Source organism: Canis aureus, chromosome 11 (assembly GCF_053574225.1).
Source record: "Canis aureus isolate CA01 chromosome 11, VMU_Caureus_v.1.0, whole genome shotgun sequence".
NCBI classification, from domain to species: Eukaryota; Metazoa; Chordata; class Mammalia; order Carnivora; family Canidae; genus Canis; species Canis aureus.
In genome coordinates, this window is record NC_135621.1 from 28,144,552 (window position 1) to 28,164,295 (window position 19,744).

At 53.2% G+C, this 19,744-nt stretch overlaps 1 protein-coding gene across 1 annotated transcript in view; it reads right to left on the reverse strand.

Annotated features, from left to right (window-relative positions):
• The window catches only part of CACNA1I (calcium voltage-gated channel subunit alpha1 I), a 117,903-nt gene that overhangs the window by 44,752 nt on the left and 53,407 nt on the right, over positions 1-19,744 (reverse strand). The window contains exons 6-8 of the mRNA XM_077915840.1: positions 8,757-8,916; positions 1,985-2,300; positions 455-547 (exon numbers count right to left, since the gene is read on the reverse strand). Of these exons, the coding sequence (XP_077771966.1) occupies positions 455-547; positions 1,985-2,300; positions 8,757-8,916 (569 nt within the window). The remainder of the gene's footprint in view (positions 1-454; positions 548-1,984; positions 2,301-8,756; positions 8,917-19,744) is intronic.

Below are 19,744 nucleotides of genomic sequence, written 5' to 3' on the forward strand. Positions count from 1 at the left end.
AAGCCTCCATCCTGGGGACTGCACCTGGCTGCGGTCAGGAGAACGTATTCCCAGAGACCACGAGGCAGAGAAACCCAAGCGGGAGTGATGAGATGGACTTAAATGCCCAGAAATGAGAAATGAAAGCAATAGAAAGTGATGGATGCTTCCCACCGCTGCCCTGACGAGTCCCTTCAATCACCCGCTGCTCGGAGGCATTTAAAAATTGCCCCTCCTGGGGAGCCTGGCTGGCTCAGTGGAGCACTAGACTCCTGATTTCCGGGTTGTGAGTTTAAGCCCCGCCCTGGGTGTCAAGATTACATAAAAATAAAATCTAAAAAAACTGCTCCACCCTGCTCCCTCCCACTCAGCTCTCCTGGCTCTGCGGGGTTCCTTGAGGAGCCCCCCCCGACCCTCTCCCTGGTCCCTGGGTCCTTGAGCTTGCCCAGAAAGCCCCAGTTTCCCTGACACTTACTATGATAAGCAGGATAAAATAGATGAAGTTGTAGAAGGAGTGAGCATCCATCACATAGTACATGATCTCCACCCAGCCTTCCAGAGTAATCACCTGCAGCCGCAACAGAGCAGAGGAGGAGTGAGTCTGAGACAGGGAAGGCAGGACCCTGAGGCAGGGCAGGCAGCAGGTGCAGCCCCAGCCAGAGGCCCTGCCGTGTGCCAGGCTGCTTTACCCGCATTCTCTCTCCTACTCCGCAAGGCTCCATGGGCGGGCCAGCCTCACCCTCAGCACACAGGTGAGGACACTGAAGTTCAGAGAGGTTAGAGTACTTGCCCACCGTCACACAGCCAGGAAGGTAGGGACCCAGACTTCAGCCCGCCCTTCCTGCTCCAGAGTCCCCGCCCACCAGTCTCCCACACCAAGGCAGGTGCTAGGCAGAGCAGCCTTAGGCACAACCAGTGGCAGGCTCTCCCCAGCACCACCCTCTTGCATGCTTCTGGAGCAGGAGCCCCTGGGCAGCCCACCCACCCTGGGGGGCGGGGGGGGGCAAGGGTCTCAGAACGCAGCCGCTGGGCTGTGACCACATCACATCACGCCTTGCAGCTCTGAATTCTACGATCTCACTGCCCCACAGGGCAGAGAGCACAGAGCCACAGGGGTAAGGCCTTCCCATCTCCTTGGGGCTTCTCAGCCACCACTCTCCGCCCCAGCCCCATCCTTCCTTCCGAGGGCAGCAGGAAGGTGGCCTCTAGCCCTCATTCCACACTGGGCTGACAGCTCCGCTCGCATCATCCAGTTTCTTCTCCTCAGCCACTCATGGTAAGAGAAAGCTGTTATTACCCAGCATTAGAGGTGAAAAACTGAGGTGCAGAGACATCGAGCAGTAGGTCCCACAGCCCTGGTTCCCTCAATGTACCCCATCCCTGTCCTCTGCAGAGCACTGGGGTCATGCAAGGCAATGAAGCCCTTTGCACCCAGTAAAGTTAACAGTGCTTTGTGAGTGTATATAAATATGGGCACTGAATAAAATGTTTCTTACTGACTGATCAAAAACACGATCCGAGAGACCCTGCCCAAACAAACAGCTCCTTGGTGCTCTCTGCACACCCCCGGGGCTTCCCTACACCCAGGCCTTTGCTCAAGTGGTCACCGCCACCAGGAAAGCCCCTGGCCCCGACCAGGCCTGAGGCTGGGCTCTCTCCTCTATAAACAGACCTCCCTGCTGGGATCCATATGCCCCCAGGCAACCTGAGATTCCACAGAGCACAAGCTTTGGGGTCCCCCAGACCTGGATTAAAATCCTGATTCTTCATTAAATAGCATGTGATCCTCAAATAGCTTGCCTCCTTTCTTTCAAACCTCAGGCGCTCTGCCTGTCACAGGGGCATGATAACGCCCACTGTGCCGGCAAGTTGGGCAGATTTCAGCGGAACACCTAGCACAAAGCCCTAGCTGCCAGAAGAAGCTGTTCACTCCACCCCTCACCCAGCCAGCTCTGGTCTCCCAGGCCCCGGCACGCACGCTTGCGCCAAGCCTGAGTGGCCTCACCTGGAAGATGACGATCCAGGCGTAACCGATATTGTCAAAGTTGATGGCACCCTTGTGGGGGTTGGCACTGCCTGTGCGGCACACGTTGTAGTAGCGGTTCCAGTTGACACACAGCCCGCTGGCATTGAGGTCCTGGCGCCCTGCCCCGAAGTCGTAGACATCATCCTTGGACAGGCAGCACTCGCGGCCCTGCTCCTTGAGTGGGGGGATCTCGTGGCAGCCCATGATGCCATTGTCCCCCGAAAGGGAGCAGATGAAAGGCATCTCATCGTCCTCCTCTGGCTGGTAGTAGGGGGGCAGGGCTACATCCCCTTGTCTGTCCACAGGTGATGACAGTGGGTCAAAGAGAAGGGGAGAGGTTATCACCAGGAGGAGCAGAGGGGGGGAGGCGATGCAGTGTGGCAAATCTGTCCCACAGGTCCTGTCATTGCCTTTGGGCCTTTGTCTGTGTTGTCCCCCCACTGGGGACACCCTTCCCCGCGGTCGAAAAATCTCCCGCTGACCAACTCACTGTGGTCAGTTCCAGGGTCCCTCCTCTGAGGGGCCTTCCCTAAGGGCTAGTCCTTGGTCCCTATATGGCTCCTGGGGAATATGCACCCAACTTCCCTGGGAGGCTGAAGCTCTGCTAGGGCAAGGGATGGGGGGGTCTCAGCCTCCCTGGTTCCCACACACTGCTTGGTCAACCCAGAGTACATGTTTAATCAACAAACACTGAATTTTACTGATCCAACAGATGAGGAGTTGATCCTCTGCCTGCCCCACCCCTTCCCATCTAGGTGACCTGGGACTGTTCACTTCCTCTCTCCAGACCTCAATTTCCTCATCTGCAAAACAGAGATGACAATCACTGCCCTACCCATCCTGTGGGGTTAAAGAATGATTCAATGCAATCCAATCAAAATCCCAACGTGTTTCTGTCTGTGGAACCTGGCCAGATGGTTCTAGGATTTATCTGGATGGGAGAACAGTCAAGACAATTTTTTAAAAGGAGAAAGATGAGTGGAGTCCAACCCTACAAGAGAGTAAAATACATCTACAATTATTACTAGAGTGCGATATTGCAACAGGAGCAGAAAGATTCGTGGAACACCACAGGGCACAGAAGGCAAACCCATTCGTAAAATGGAACATAGTCTATTATAAAAAAACCTGGGATCCCTGGGTGGCGCAGCGGTTTGGCGCCTGCCTTTGGCCCAGGGCATGATCCTGGAGACCCGGGATCGAATCCCACATCGGGCTCCCGGTGCATGGAGCCTGCTTCTCCCTCTGCCTGTGTCTCTGACTCTCTCTCTCTCTCTCTCTGTATCTGTCATAAATAAATAAAATATTAAAAAAAAAAACCTTTTCAGATCCATAGAGAATGGAAGAACTACACAATAAATGGCATTGAGATAATAGCTATCTGTTTGGAAAATAATAAAGCTAGATCCCTACCTCACACTCTATACAAAAATAAACTTCTTGAAGAGTTGGTATCAAAAGAAAAATAGAATGTAAGTTACCTCATTAGTTGTAATATTGGTTATAACTATTCAATTGATAATATTGATTATCAATTGATATTGATTGCTCATTGAAAATAATCTTTGGGGGCACTTGGGTGGCACAGTCCATTAAGTGTTTGACTCTTGGTTTTGGCTCAGTTCATGATCTCGGGGTTATGAAATCAAGCCCCATGTCAGACTCTGCACTCAGCACAGAGTCTGCTTGTGATTCTCTCTCCCTCTCCCTCTGCCCCTCCCACTTGTGCGTGCTCTCTCTCACTCTCTCTCTCTCTAAAATAAATAAATAAATCCTTAAAAAAAGAAAAAATAATAATAATCTTTCGGATATATTAGGTTAAGTAAAATATATTACAGAATTTAAAATAATAAACTTCTGGTGGATTAAAAATCATAAATGCAACAAACATTACAATAAAAATATTATAAGAGAACAGAGAATATTTTTGTTAACTCAAGATGTATAAGGCGTTCTGGGTAAAATACACCAAATCCAAATTCTACAAAGGAAAATGTCAAGATTGACTATAAACAAATGTAAATTTTTTTTCTTTTTCTTGTTTAGAGGGTGGGGTGGAGGGCAGAGGGAGAGAGAGAGAGAATCTGAAGCAGGCTCCATGCCCAGCGTGGAATCCGACATGGGGCTCAATCTCACAATCCTGAGATTATAATCTGAGCCAAAATCAAGTGTCAGACACTTAACCAACTAAGCCATCCAAGCACCCCAAATGTGAAATCTCTATGAGATAAAAGAGAGCATACTAAGTACAAAGATAAGAACAAACTGATAGGGATGCCTGGGTGGCTCAGTGGTTGAGCACCTGCCTTTGGCCCAGGGCATGATCCTGGAGACCTGGGATCGAGTCCCACATCAGGCTCCCTGCATGGAGCCTGCTTCTCTCTCTGCCTATGTCTCTGCCTGTGTGTGTGTCTCTCATGAATAAATAAATAAAATTTAAAAAAAAAAAGAACTGATAGAAAGCAGAGGTAGGCAAGCTTTCTCTGTAAAGGGCCAGATAGAAAATATTTTTTGCAGACCATATAGTCTCTGTGCCAGTTGCTCATCTGCATCATTGTAATGTGAGATAATCATAGAAAACAGGTAACCAAGTGGGCATGGCTGTGTTCCGATAAAACTTTATTTACAAAACCGGGCCAGGGATTGCCACTCCCCTGGGATGAGTACTGGCAACATATAACACAAATAAAAGAGGGGCACCTGGCTGGCTTAATCAGAAGAGCATGTGATTCTCAATTACGGGATTGTGAGTTCAAGCCCCACGTTGGGTGTAGAAGTTACTAAAAAATAAATAAATAAACTTTAAAAAAAAGAAATAAACAATAACCACCTACAGCATATTAAGATCACCTGTAACTCAGTAAGAAAAATAAAAATAACCACAGGGGGAAAAAGAACATAATAAAGAAAAGAAATTCACGAAAGAAATAAAAATGGCCAATGTACTTGAAAAAAAAGAGGCCAGGATGCCTAGGTGGCTCAGTGGTTAAGCATCTGCCTGCGGCTCAGCAAGTGATCCTGGAGTCCCCGGACCGAGTCCCACATCAGGCTCCCCTGCATAGAGCCTGCTTCTCTTCTGTCTATGTCTCTGTCTCTGTCTCTCTCTCTGTGTGTGTGTCTCTCATAAATAAATAAATAAAATCTTTAAAAAAAGAAAAAAGAGGCCGATATAACCATATATAGGAAGAGATACTCAATTAACTAACAACAGGAAAATACAAACAAAAATAATATCAAGGTCATTTTACACCCATCCAAATGGAAATGTTTCAGGGTGATATAGTACTGAGTGCGGAAAAGAATGAGTGCAAGCAGACACGCACACATGCTGTTGGCAGGAGTGTATATTGATACGACCTTTTTAACAAGGGAATTTGGCAACATCCATCATCAATTAACATGTACACAACCAACCCAAATACAATGGCCACCTGACGGCCACAAAGACACCACTGCAGCTCCACAGAGAAAGGATGGACTTCTCAATCAATGGTGATGGGACAATGGAATTCACCTATAGGAAGGGAATCTCAACCCAACCACATACCATACTAAAAATTATTTGAGATGGAATACAAGACTAAATGTGAAAGATAAACTGGGAAAGCTTCTAAAAGAAAACATTGGAGGATATTTTCATTGCCTTGGGTTAAGAAAAGATTAAACTGGACACAAAAAGCAATACTAAAAAATGATTGGTAATTTGAACTTCATTATAACTAAGAGCTTCTGTTCATCAAATAGCACCATTAAGAGAGTAAAAATGGAACAGGCTGGAATAAAATATTTGAGATATATATGTATATATATCTCCACCAAAGGATGCAAATACATAATTTATATATATAAAACATCTGCAATTACATATACATATATATATATATATCTCCAACCAAAGGGAAGAAATCTAGAATACAAAGAACCACTACAAATGTATAATTAAAGGACAACCCAATCTAAAAATGGCAAAAGACTGTAATAGACACTTCATAAGATGATGCACGGATGGACCATATGAATGTGAAAAGTGCTAATTATCACTTGACATCGGGGCAGTACAAATTAAAACCACAATAAGATACCACAGCCCTCTCACTGGAATAGTTAAAATTAAAAGGACTGACAACACCAAACGTTGATAAGGATGCCAGGCCCCTGGAACCCTCAGACTTTGCGAGTAGACATTTAATGCAACCATTTTGGAAAACCATTCGACAAAATCTCCTAAAGCTGAACACACTTGCCCCCTTCACAGTTCCATTCCTGGGTATTCACCCAAAAGAAAGGACGGCTCTAGCCACCAAAGACATGTTCAAGAATATGCATGAGTCATAAAAGCCAAAAAGAATTAAAAAAAAAAAAAACAGAAACAAATCAACAGTGGAATGAAAAAAATAAGTACTTGTATATTTGCTCAATATCTACCCACAGCAATGAAAAACAAAAAAACTACTGCCACCCGCAAGAATGTGGGTGAATCTCAAAGACACATTACACTGAGCCAAAAAAGCTGACACAAAAGATAGCTTCCTGTAGGATTCCAGTGTAAGAAATCTCAAAAACAGGCAACACAAATAGAGGTCAGGATGGTGGCTACTTTGGGGTGTGGGGGATAGGAACTGGTCAGGCGCAGAGGGGAGCCTCCCTGGGCCCCATAAGTTTCTCTGGGTAGCCTAACACTGCCGTAGACTTCATTAAGTCCACCTAAAACTTCATTAAGCCATACACTTAACACTTGTGCCCGCTACTGAGCGCAATTTGTTATCTTAACCAAAAAAGGGATAAAAATATACATACACTTTGACTAGCAGTTACGAGTCTACCCATCGATCATGTGTGTCTACACGGATCACACACGTGCATGATGCAAAAACAGAACCTTGGAAACCATGTGAGGCCCATCCGCAGGGGCCCGCTAGAGGAACTGCCGTTTATCCGTGGAACAAGAAACACTGGTGTGAAAACACCCTCAAGCCACACTGTCAGAGCAATTCGCATCTTTAAAACCTGTCTGGGATGTGAACGGTCGTGTGCGTGCACATGAATGCTTAGACAGAATTGGGAAGAAGGGACAAGACGCTTGACAGAGGACACGCTTGCCCTGGAGCTCAATACTCTGCTCGAGCCTCTGTCACCGGGCCTCCACATGGGGCCAGATTGCAGGATTATTTCAATCACACCTGTTACCCCCGAGCCCTTCGTCACTGCTAACCAAATAAATAAACCAGTCTAGAGACAATCAACGACCAAGTAAAATGAACTAAATAGACTCCCAAGTGAGGTACTTTCAGACAGAGATGGTGCCAAGAGGAAATCAAGCAGGATGACGCAAGAGTGTCTGGGGGGGGGGGCAGTGGGAGGGGGTGAGGGGGTGGTAACACAGAGCTGCAGTGGGATAATAAGAAGGGGGTGGCCACGGAACAACCTAGGGAAAGATCTATGAGGGACAGAGGATTCTGGATGGGTCCTGAACCCTCAAAGCTGAGAGTTCACACCTGCGCATCTCCATCCGCTAAGACTAGACCAGGAGAAGCAGGTGCCCCCCCCATCTCCTGCTGCCTCACGGCCCACCTCTTCCAAGTGATTGACCCAAGGGTAGACCCCACCACCACCACCACAGGGTCCTTCCCACAATGTTGCCCCTTCTCTGGTCTACCCAGGTACCCCACGGGTCCCCGCAGCAACAGGCAGGTGAGCCAGGCCCCTCCCCCATCCTCACCCCAGCTCTCTGGTTTAGCTTCATCTCCCTAAGTGACAGGCCAGTGGGGAGAAAGCTCAGCCCAACCCCTGCAGCATCCCCATGCCTCCTGCAGTTGTCCTCAGTCCACAGGAGCCACTCCGTGGAGGCATCTGTGACCAGTTCCCCAGGGGCAGGAACTCCATCTTCTGTTGTGTCCTCAGCACTAAGCATGGGTTTGGCAAGAGCAGCCACTTGAGGGCTTTTGTCGAGTGAGAGGCTGAATGAACACACTCCCCTATTTCTGTCTCCCCGGGCCTGGCCCAGGGCAGGAGCGTGCTAACGCATGGTAAAATGGTAGTATGCTCCTGTCCCAACGCATCTGTGCAGGTCCGCGCACTCAAAGACAGTGGAGATTCCACAGTTGTCAAATCTCTCAGACGACTCCACCCAACTCCTCCAAGAGCCAAAGCTTGACTTCTGTTTAGACGGCTCTGCCAATCGCCTCCCTGAGGAGTAGCCCGCCCTCCCGCTCATCCACGCAAATGGGCCGACTGAGCACTGACCTTTTCTTGATGACTCAGTCACCAAGAGGAATGACTGTGCTGTAATGGGGCCAGGTTCTGTGTCTGCTTTTGAGGTTTTCTGTCTTCTTTTCCCCTGTTGGCATCATGTCTGCTTGGGTCCTAAGTGTCCATTCCCCTCCCGTGGGACCTCCTAGTTGGCTGCTTCCACTCTGCTGGCCCCATTCCCAATTACCAGTAAGTTAAAACTGTATATTAAGTAAGAGTCACTGGGAGCTGAATTAGCATCTAAGGGCCTATGTTAGACTGAGACTCTGTGATACCCATTTTGAGACCCTCAGTGGCCTTCTGTGCTCCTCTTCGTGTCCAGCCATTCACGGGAGACCCACCACCAACTCACCTGTGCACATTGCTTGACTTCTCTGCACAGTGGGAATAAGGACTGGGACCAGGTGTTTGACAGGGAAACCCAGCCCTAAAACATCCAGCACCACTGCCACCCCAGGGGAAGCTGGCTGGCAGCCCCCTGGGTGGCAGAGCCTACACTCACATGGTGAAGTTCTCCTCCAGGAAGCAGCGGTTACGCAGCAGGCCTGCCCAGAGCTGGACGCCGATGATGCCGAAGATGAAGAAGACAAAGAAGCAGAGGAGGAGGACGTTCCCCAGCATGGGCAGTGTGTCCAGGAGGAGGTTCACCAGGATCCGCATACCTGTGAGTGGGGGAGAGTGGAGAGATTGTCAGACTTGGGAGCAGAGGTCCCAAGAGGAGAGAGGGAGAGTAGGCTCAGGAAAAGAGGAAGAGGCACTGGGAGGAGAGGTGGGGACACACAGGTAGAGGCTCCTAACTGCTCCCAGCCTGCTTAGCGGCCATCAGCGGCCATTCTCCTTGGTGTCTGCCCCTCCATCCAGAGGCCATGGAAATGGCTCTGGGCCCTACCACACTTCCACCAGCTTCTGGATGAATTAGCAGCTATTTATGGAACACTATTTACATGCCAAACTTTCTTCTGGTAATGCACGAAGATGATCTCCTTCAGAATTCACAACTCCGTGAGGGTGGTGATGTTATCCCTATTTCATAGAAGAAGTAACTGGAAGTTCATGGAACTAAAACAACTTGCCCAAAGTCACACGGCTGGGAAGCAGCAGGGTCTGGATTTAAACCAGGTGTCCTGAAACCATGTCTGGCATTCCCTCCACAACCCCCAGTTACCTGGCAGCCTGAGACCGAGGCTGGCTCATCTCACTCTGCCCAGAATCCACCCAGATGAGCACAGTAGGTGCCTAATGAATGTGTCCCAAATGTCCTTCATTGCTGGGGCAGCCGCTGGTTCCCCGAGCATGTCAGGATACAGCAGTGCAGCCAGCCGGAGCTACTGGCCTGACCCACCCCACCGCATGACAGAACCAGACCCGGCTCTGGGTCAGCACACAGAAGAGCCATTGCCAGCAGCGGACTCCGATCTGGCCTGATAGCAGCACAGGCCTTTCCTTCCTGAGGAATAGCTACAAAGAATCAGCCATGCCAGAGGCAAGAAAAGAAGAAATGAGGAAATGGCAATGGAGACAGGAGTCCCTTGGCCGGTGGGGGGGGGGGGGGGGGGGGGGGCAGGGGAGGGTCAGGGTGACCAAGGGGGCTTTCCAGCTGGGTATGGAAAGGGGAGAAGAATGTACCAGTTACATCCTGCAGCGGCCTGACATCCTGAAACCCTGCAGGTAGGGAAACCATACGGCCTCTGATTTAGAGAGATCCGGATTCAAATCCTGCCTTATTTGCCATGAGACCCTGAGCCAGTCCCTTCCCCTCTTGGAAAACGAGGCCTCTCAGCAAAGGTGGGATTAGACGGCAGCCACCCTACAAAAGCTCCCCAGCCTCTGGGCCACACCCCAATCTCAGCAAACCCCAAGGCTTCCCACCCTACAGCTTGTAGCCCTACCCCCCCATACACTTACCACCCTTCATATCTACCTCCCCATCCTTCCCTTCTGCCCCTCCTGCTCTGGGCTGACCCACACCACCATCTGCACCGTCCACCCCTCTCCCTTTCCACAGGCTCATTCCCGGCCCCCACCTGTGACACTCACCTGCTCTCCCAAGTCTGGGTGATGTCACCCACCATCACGACCTCATTACCCCTCTGTATGCCGCCCAATCCCGCTTGACTCCACGCAGGATGATCCAGCCACCCCAGTAACTAGAGAATCCACAGGAGTACAAACCCCCAGCTGACAGGCCACCTCTCTGCTTTGGCCCCGCCACGCTTCCCAGTCCTGTGAAAACAGCCCCACTCCCCCGCTGTCAACCCGGTGGTTTGGCTGGGCTGCCTAGAGATCACCTGACGGGGCCTGGCCAGTCAGTGCATTCTGTTCCCCCAGCCCCAGGGATTGGTCCGGAATGGCCATGTGACCCCAGCCAGGACCAATGAGGGTCAGCCCTGAGACTTGTGTGGGAACTGTAGGGGGAGGGAAACCCTCTTCTGCAGAGCTGGGGAGCCGGGGAGGGTGAACGCCTGGAGCTGCTGGGACTGTCTTGCCTTTGCAGGGCAGCGCTGCCTGCGATTGAAGCCAGCCCAGGGAAAACGGAGCCCGGGACAGAACGAGGGCAATGCCGGACAACTGCCTAGAAGGGCTGCAGGAGGTCCGCGAACCTTACGACACTGCTATAAAATGTGCAGGTATGACATCATCAGTTTTTCTTGGGAGAAGGTCCACACAAGTGTCTGTGGCCCCAAAGTGGGTCAGGAGCTAGTGTATCACTCTTGAGTGCATACCTTCCAAGGTCCTGTAACGTCTGACTCCACCTACCTCTCTAGGTTCATCTCTCTCAATATCTCTCTCTCTCTCTCTCTCCTCTATGCCTATTTTTCTCTCAATACCAAATTATTTGAAGTTCCGTAAATATAGCAATATACCCCTGGATTTCACACCTCCGTGCTTTTACTCATGCTATTCTTTCTGGAACACCCTTCCATCTCTCACACCTGGCAAATCCCTATTCGGCCACCACAGCCCAGTTGAAGCTCTACTTTCTCTATATAAAGCTTTCCCCTACCCTTCCTTAGTCCTTAGGTAGAGTTCATCCCTCTCTCTTCTGCTCTGGGCAACCTCAGCACTTCTGACCTAGCCTAGGCTGCCTTGTACAGTTGTATAAGTTGCACACTGCACAACCTTAGAGACCCCATTTACGAGATAGTCTTCTAGCCCTAGTGTGTAATTATCTGTTTACCCTCCTACCTCTTCCATTGGGCTGTAAGCTCCTGGGAGCAGGGCCTGTGTCTGCATCAGTATTCTCAGAACCCAGCGGGTCCTAGCCCAGAACAAAGGCTCGGCCAGCATTTGTTGAATGACATGCTAAGTCATGAGGAAAGAATGGAAGACTGGAGAGGGGAGGATGAAAAGATGGCAACAAGGAGAACAGGGGTCCTATCCAGATTTTGATTCATTCCAGAGGTGATGCTAAGGTGGTTGTTAATGAGGGTAATTATTGCAGATCTGCATCATGAGCTCTGTGTGGCTTGATTTCCGATCAATAATTAATGCCTACCCCATCCTCCCTCCCCCACAAAACTAGGTCACCCTCCTCCTGAGAAAGCAGTGGGGCTCCCTTGCAGGCTGCTGCCTCTGGTTAAGAGCAGGCCAGGGTGAGTGAGGGCTCAGTACCCCACCCCCCACCCCCAATGGGGCAGCCAAGGGTTGGGAGGAAGGAAGCAAAGAAACAGACCAAGCAAGCACCCTTGCCATGCATCCAAATCCACCCAAATGTGACATTAGCCAGTTGCAGGCCTTTTTGGTGCGCCATCATCCATTCGGCATCGCAACCCCTCAAGGGCTTGCAGTATAGCAGCAGGGGGACAGGGGACCAGTGCTGGGAAACACAACCAAGCCTGGGGAGTGGTGGCAGCTCTGGGGCCCTTCCTGGAGGGACTGACTTGACCTGGATCCTGAAGGATGATGGGGGCTTGTGGCAGAGGCACAGGGGGATGACCATTCAGAAAGGGCATGGGGACCACGCAGGGGGGTGGCTGCAAATCGGAGTCAGGGCTTGTGGGGCTTCAATGCTAGGTGCCTGGTCAGGGAGGCCCAGGGGCAGATTCTGAGCAGGCCGAGCCCCGGACGGGGCTGTCCTAGGGGACGGGGACAGAGGCAGGATGCCAGCACTGGCGGCCAGCGGCCACATTTGAAGAGGCTGGGTGGGAGGAGGCAGGTGGCTCTGCACAATCCCAGCCCGGCTGCTCCGTGGCTGCTCCCCTGAGCCCAGCCTTTGTTGCTCAATTAATTACATTTCCCTTGTTCTCCAGGATATTGAAATTCTGAAAGGCTCCTCAAAACCTGCTCGGCTGGCTTCCCTGAATGGCAGCCTGTTCCCCCCACCCCTCCTCCCATCTGCAGAGCCAGGCCCCAGCTCACTCCACAGCCCTCCCTGGGGCCCGGGGAGTCCCAGGGCCACTGAGCCAAGGCATAATTAGCTAATTAGGGACTCAAAACCAATCCATCGTTTCCATGCCAGGGAAAAGGGGCCACAGGATTAGGGAGTCAGGGAGGACCCTGTAAAACCCCAACTAATCCTCCTTTTATGCCTGCAGTCAAGTAATTAGCTAAGGCAAGTTGGCCGGTTCCTCTCTGCCCTCAGCTCCCCTGGCACCGGGCATAGGAGGTAGAGGCAGAGAGGTGAGGGAGGAGAAATGGAGATAGAGGTCAGAGTTGGAGAGAAAGAGAGACCAAGAGAGACATCTGCCTCAGACCATCCTTCCTACTCATGTCCCTCTGTACCTATCCCCAGCCCGGCCCTCCTCTGCCAGGAAGTCTTCTCTGATTTCCACCCCCAGTTAGCCAAGAAGCCTTCCTGCCTCGACTTTCCCCAGGATCTCATTCCCCATCTCTCGGGATGAGCTTATCTGGTTCTGCCTTTGTAGTGTGATTTTTGGGCCTTCAGCCTGGGGCAAAGGCCAAGGATACGCTCCAGGCAACCCAACAAGTGTGGCTGAAGGCCCTGCTTCCCAAGCCAAGAAGGGAAAGAGGACCCCAGAGTCTCCAGGACATCTAGTACAGTCTCTACTTTGGTGAGTGTCCGGAGCAACAACACAGGACAGGAAATGTGGGTACCAGTCCTGGCTGGGCAGCCTTGAGACAGAGCCTGCCCTCTCTGGGTCCCAGCGGCCTCACGTACAGAAGACAAGGGTTCCTGTCCAGCCAGCCTCTCAAGAAAAACATAGGGTCAGGATACCTCAGAGGGGTATCTGCCCAAAGGCAGAAGCTTCCAGCAGTCCATCTACCCCCATGGGGAAAATACAAACTCATCCCACCCGCCAGCCCCTACTCAACCCAGCCTATCCCCCCAGCCACACCTCCCTCCATCCACTGTGCCACACCTGCACCTGCTCTCCAGCCAGGCTGGCACATGCCCCCCACAGCCCTACTCTTCACCTTCACACATGTTCTGCCCCCACCTACATGGCCCTACCCCACCTCCGCCACACGGGTTCCTGTTCCTATTGGGCATTAGTGCCGGGTCCGCTCCCCAGGGCGGCAGGGCTCCATGCCGGTGGGACACAGCCAGGCCGCTCCCCTGCCAGCCCTGGAAAGCCCTCACACACTCACAAGGCCATCTCTCCTCCTCTCTTAGCCCTCAGCCAAGGGGTTGTCTCTTCTGGTCCCCGGGCTGGGCTGGTACCCTACAATGAGCTGCCCCCCACTCTGCCCTCCCTCCATCACAGCACTTCTTGCCCTTTTGGCCCTCATCGGTTCATGGCTCTACCTTGGCCTCCCAAATTGACAGTGTCCTGAATGTGAGGCCCCTGAGGAGGGTTCTGCATCCTCCAATCCAGCCCAGGGCCTAGCACAGAGTGCCTTCCCCCACTCCCCACAAAGATGGCCATGAAGAAGTGATGGATGGATGGATGGATGGATGGATGGATGGATGGATGGATGGATGATGGATGGAGCCATTCAACTAATATTTAGTGAAAACCTACTATGTGCCAGGCACTGTTCTAGGCTCAAGGGTGCATCAGTTAAAACAATGAATAAACAGACCAAGCCCCCTGCCTTCAGAAGGTGGACATTCCACATAGGGGTAGGGGGAGAGAGAAAACCATAAACATAATAAATAAGTTCATTTCCTCGTTTGTTGGGTGGCAGGTGTTATGAAAACAGCAGGTGGAGGGGGAAAGGATGGGGAGGCCAGGCCAGGCCAGGGATAGGGTACGTTTAAACTGGCAAGACGATACAGGGCACAGACCCACAGGAGGTGAGGGCATCAGCGGCGCGAGCATCCGGGGAAGAGCTCTCCAGGTCGGTGGAGCAGCCCCAGCAAAGGCCCAGGGGCAGCGATGAGGCAGGCACTCAGGGAACAGCCAGGAGGCCAGTATGGCTGGAGGGAAGTGAGCAAGGGGGCGTGGAAACAGGGCTGCCCTGCAGGTGTGAGAACTCTGGCCTCTGTTCCACTGAGTGTCATGGGTGAAGGGAGACGTGGTCTGAGGAGGGTCTGAGAGATCACCCCAGCTGTGGGGGCAGAAGGGGCTCTGCTGGGCCAGGGTAGAAGGACACCTATAGGCAGGCAGCCTGCGGGACAGCGTACAGTCACCTGGCTGTGACCCTCATGCACACACATCTCGGGATGGGGGAGCCAGGCCTGTGGACTCCAAGGCCAGGGTGACAGCGGCCATATGGTGGCTGCCTCCTGAGCACAGCCCTGCCCTCCCCTGGGACAGAAATGGGGAGCGCTGAGGGGCACCCAAGAGAGATGTGGCCCGGCTCGTGCCCTCCCCACATCCTCTCTGCCAGACGCCAGGCTTCCTGTGTGACTCTGGGGGTCACTGAGTCTCCGGTCCATCTGTCCCTCTCTGTCCTGCCTCGCCCCTCCCAGCCATCGCTCACCTGCCATTACGATAATCCACATCTGGCGGGGTCCAGATGACAGTGACAGTGGAGGCTGGGGACGTGGCTAAATTCTAGAGCTTTCTGAAGGTCAAAGCGATTAGTGATGGGAGGTGGGGGGTGGGGGAAGAGAGCAGTCAGGGCATCTCCAAGGTCTGGGGCCTGAGGCCAGAGCCACGGAGCAGCCATCACGGGAACACGGGACTGTGTTTGGACACGTGGAGTTGGGAGTGCCTGGTGTACGTGGATGTGAAGTCATTTCATAAGCTCGGTGGGGTCTGGGATTCAGGGGAGAGGAGTGTGGCCTGGGACTATCAGGAGGGTGGCATAGCTGGAAGGAGACAGGTGGCAGGGGGGCAAACGGATGGAGCCACTCAACCTTTTCACCCCTCTTCCCCGGCACTCCTAGCCCAGGCCCCCTGCTGCAGGAGGCCCTTGGTGACTGTGGGGGGGGGCTGGAGGGGTAGGGAGGGGGGCGCACCTCCTGATGGGCATCTCCCCCGGAGGGCCGGGGTGCTCTGCAGACAGGAGCTGTCAGCCCAGATTAGCGCAGCCACTGTGCCAGGCCAGCTCAAGCGGAAAGAGCCGGACCCGCGCCAGCCTCTGCCAGGGGCGCAGCCCACAGCCAGCGGAAAGGATGCCGGACGGAGGGCAAGAGGGCCCAGGCTGTGCCGGCCCAGGGGCTCCCCCTCTTCAGTCTGGCTGGGGCAGCGGAGGGTGCTGAGCGGCCGGGAGAGGCCGTCTGCTGTCCCTGCCGCTGCCAACGCCAACTAATCAGGCGCACAGTGGGCGCCGGGGAGGCCCGGCCGGGCAGCATACGGCCGTGCTGCCGAGGACACAGCTGCTGGCCCCAGCCCAGCGGGGAGGTGGCCTCAGTGCCACCCCCGAGCTGGAAACAAATGCCAGCCAAGGAGAGTGCACCCCTACACCCTCCATCCCGGGAGAGTGCTCGGGCCGCGGGAGGTGGTCCTAGCCCCTGTCCCAACCCACTGTGGCCCAAAGAATGCCCACTCATGCTTCAAATGTCCTGTTCCCCCTCCTCTGTTAAACCCCCTCAAAGTACACGGTAGTGACCCTTCCCCTCGGCCCCCTGCTGCCTCCATTAGAGCACCCGTCCCATTGCCCGTAGGTCTTGGCTTGAGTATCTGCCCGCAGAGAAGGAGCTGTGGCCCCTTAGTGGATGCTACTTCGGATGGATGGATGGATGGATGGATGGATGGATGAATGCATAGTGGCCCACTCCCTTGACCTGATATCCCACCCGAGAATCACCCCCTCCTAATCTGTAGAGCAGACCTAGAGCTGGCTGGTGGGGGAGGGGGAGGACAGCTCTGGTCCTGCCCCCACCGGCAGGCATTTCTCTGTTTCTCCCTTCACACAGCAGCTTTCTCTTCCTGTTCCCAAGTCAGGTTCTCGCTAGCGCTAGCTGTTCAGGCCAGATGTTTGCCCACCCACCTCCAGCCCTTCTGCGGAGGCAGCAGCCCTGGGAAGTCGGGCCCCTCCACCCATCTTCCCTCCTCGCCCTGCCCCCACTCTCCGCCCCTCACTCCCTTCCCCTGGGGACTGCCAGTCCTTCCTCTGCAGGGTGCCTCGGGAGGCCCTCTGGGTGCCAAGGACAGACAGCCCCGAAGTCCAAGGTATGGCCTGGACTCCTTCAGCTGCGCCTAAGGCCCAAGTAAACACACACTTTATGTGAAACTGCTAAGATTTTCCTGCAAACTCTGTTTCAGAGGGAGTCTCCAGCTTCCTGTCCAACAGATGCCCACAAGGTAGAAACCCAGAAGGAACCCTGGGGCCTTCTGCATCTGTCCTCAGCAGGCGGAACCACGAGCCAGCTGCCCGCGAACCTGGGCAGAAAGGGCCAGAGCAGGCCTGAGGTGCGGGGTAAGGTGGCAGCCACAAGTCCAGAGTCCCTTAGCCTGACTGGCAACCGAAGACCAGATCATTCAGACTTCTCATCCTGAAACCAGGGCTCTGAGGATCTCTGAAACCAAGAGTCTAGGATTCTGAGGCGTGATGAGGCTAAGAGTCTTCGTGACTTTCAGCAACGCTAATTCCAAGATCCCAAGAGTATAAGAAACCCACGCAATCAATGTATGGTGCGGGCACCTTGCAGGAGCAGGTGTTGTGCAGACATTTTGCTGCCCCCCAGTCTAGCCAGGGAGGGCTGGGACTCCATTTTAGGGATGGGGAAACTGAGGCCTGAGAGGTGTGGAGCCACTGGTCTAACTGCTCTGGATGCTTCCGTGAGAGAAGCAGGGGTGGGGCTGTCGTTGGGCACCTGTTCTATAGTTGGCATGCAGACAGACTCCTGTGGAGGGCACTATGTGCCATCCTCATTGTGCAGATGGGAAAGGGAAGCAAGAGAGGAACCTTTCCCAGGGTCCCTAAGCTGATTAATGCAGGGCCAAGCTTTGACTACTGGCAGCAATGCTCTGTACTAGCCACTGTGCATCCCTGCCTCCTGCCATGACAGGTCCTCATCAGGCCGCACAGCGCTGTGCTCTGACAATGAAAGGTGTTCAGGAAGGGTCCTTGAGGGCATCACTTCTGCTTTGATCCTGGATGTGAGCAGGGACTTTCCTGAAGCCCTGCAGATGGAGTGGCTGCCTAGGGCACGTCCAAGTTACACGGAGAGGAAGGGGGTTGTAGAAAGGAGCAAAAAGCCCCGGGGTCGTGCAAACACAGGTTCAAACCCTGCCTCTGTCCCCAGCCAGCTGTGAGGCCTTGGGCAGTTTACTCAACCTCTCTGTGCCTCAGTTTCTCCATCTGTAAAGTGGGCATCACAATGGTACCACCATCCTAGGGCTGTTGTGAAACAAAACGAAGCAGCCACATACAGCACTTGATGGAGTTCAGCCACTTATCTTCTTCGTAAATCCCCAGGAGATATGGAAAGTTCACCTCCCACCTGCCCCTGATGTGCAGTCCCCTCCCCAGCCAACACTTCCAGCCGGCTCTTCCCCTCCACCTCTACACACACAGGTCCATCCCCAACCCTCTGTGTGCTTGGTGACTGTCTCCCCAAATCAGCCTCTGCAAAGATGCCCTGATGCTCCAGCCCTCTGTCCTCAATGTTCCAGCACCTTCTTCACAATAGTAAACACCTACTGACCACTCTCTGCACACTGAGCTCTGTGCTAAGCTCTTGACACACATTATGGCATTTCATTCTCACCAAACTGTATAGAAATTGGTATTATTAACCTGGTCTTACTGTTGGAGAAATGAGGGCGGGGAGAGGAGTGTGGATGCCCAAGGTCCCATACCCAGCAAGTGGAGGCCCCGGGACTAGAACCTAAGCCTGCCCGAGTAGAGCACAGCTTCAGTCGCTGGGACCTGATGGTCAGCTTCGCCTCCCTGTTCATGGGCCCTGTCCTGGGAGCATGTCCCCAGTCCCAAGGCCCCTGTGCAAAGGGGGGTTACAGCCAAACCAGGGCCTGGGAGCTGGATGGGTCTGTCTGAGATGGTCAGTCAGGTACAGATGTGGGCCAGCAGCACAGACTCGGCTGGCTCAGGGCCTAGCTGGGCCTGCCCTGGTTTCTAGCTGGAGGAAAAAAAGGCACTTTTCATATTTCAGTGGTGTGGCCAATGGGCTTTGGGAGGCACTGCAACAGGCTTACAAGGTGTGCAGGCCTGGAGTTGAGTGGGGCCAGGCTGGGACGCTTTTAGGGATGGTCCAGCCCCCTATCGCTGAGGCCCAGCAAGGGACAGTGACTTTGAAGGCCACAGCAAGGAGCCAGAACCCAGCCTCCTGACTCCCAATCTGGTGTTTCCTCCCTCCCCAACCTTCTCCATGCTCTGCTTCCCACTGCCCATCAGAGGTTGAGTGGCCAGGACAGAGACTTGTGGGGTAGGGTGGAGGTCTGCAAACAGCTCCATGACTCCCAGGTGCCCTGTCCACTCCGGACAAAGTCGAGAACCACACATCTAATCCAGTCCTCCTCTTGCTTTGTGCAAGTAGAGAAACTGAGGTCCAGAGACACCAAGGGACATCCCAGGTCACACAGCAGGCTCCTGGCAGAGCCAACAACCAGAACTTGCATTCCCTGACAACCCAACTAAGTCTTCCTGGCTGATCGTGCTGTTCCTATACTTTTTCCAATCATGGGGAGCTACCCGCGCTCCCCCGTTTTACAATTAATAACCCATAATTTCACAATTCCCAGCTCTCCAGCCTGCCATCTAGTGGCAACGTTGAAAGCCACAGGCTATTGTTGAAAGGCGTGAGTCCAGGGGCAGAGGAAACTAAAGACCAACCGGAGGACTTGGAATGTTTCAGGGAAACATCTAGAAAACAAAGGGAGCAACCAACCAAATCTCTCTAGGAGCATTTCTAGGAACTTGTGCATCCCACCCCCATTCCACCCATTCCCTGGCAACTCTGGGCAGAGGATGTGGCACCGGGGAGCAAAGCTGCCCCTACGGTAAGGGAGGGGATGGACCGACCAACCTGCTCTAACCAGGGGCTCCTGGTAACTAAATTCCTCATGAATATGAATTGATCTTGAGGTCTCTCTCCAAGGCGAGGGCGCAGGGTGGTTTCTGAGTTGGGGGAGAGGACGCACCGGGTATATTTTGGCTCCCAGGGGGTGTCTGTGCTCCCAACACTCCCCCAGGCCAAGTTCTTCCTGTCAGCTGAGAGGTGCAGGCAGCTCCAAG